The following is a 604-nucleotide window of genomic DNA, read 5'->3' on the forward strand; positions in this document are numbered from 1 at the left end:
TGAGCACCAGTTCACACACTCTGGCTCGCTGTGGAGCTCAGGGGTCAAGTCGATTTTGTCATGAACAATAGCGTTGCTACAACCAGTTGCTTCCAACTCAGGAAGCCATTTATGTGACCGTCTCCTCAAGGTAGGTGGTAAGGGCAGCCTCTTGTCATTCACCACCAAAGGATTCGACAGTCTACACTGTTCTCATAGCCTGGAAAGGAAGGAAGCCCCAAAGGCCATCATGGGAAACTGAGGCACAGGGCTCCTGGGTAGCATATTGTTGGTGACCCAGGAAGCAAGTGTTGGCCTTCCTAAGCCTCAGTTTCCTTCATCTGTGAGGCTGGCAGAGAGATGCCCTCCTCAGCAGCCTGCTATGGTGGACAAGGCACACATTGGCACCCCCAAGACACATAGGAAATGGTGCTGGTGTTGGGATTGTAATTATTCTGAGTTAGAGCCCGGTCCCCACCCTTGCTCTTGCTGGGCACAGGCAACCAGGCTAATTCCTGTCTTCATTGTCCCCCAATCTCCTGCACCGTGTAGGCTTTATCTGCGGAGCCGACAGATGCATGGTCAGTGCACACTATGGCCCACATACATGAAATGAGAGCTGAGA

At 52.3% G+C, this 604-nt stretch overlaps 1 protein-coding gene across 1 annotated transcript in view; it reads left to right on the forward strand.

The window, feature by feature from the left end:
* Positions 1-604, forward strand: part of Ttc38 (tetratricopeptide repeat domain 38) — a 34,621-nt gene that overhangs the window by 24,651 nt on the left and 9,366 nt on the right. The window contains exon 6 of the mRNA XM_031359512.1: positions 532-597. Within this exon, the coding sequence (XP_031215372.1) occupies positions 532-597 (66 nt within the window). The remainder of the gene's footprint in view (positions 1-531; positions 598-604) is intronic.

Source organism: Mastomys coucha, unplaced genomic scaffold (genome assembly GCF_008632895.1).
Source record: "Mastomys coucha isolate ucsf_1 unplaced genomic scaffold, UCSF_Mcou_1 pScaffold11, whole genome shotgun sequence".
NCBI lineage: Eukaryota > Metazoa > Chordata > Mammalia > Rodentia > Muridae > Mastomys > Mastomys coucha.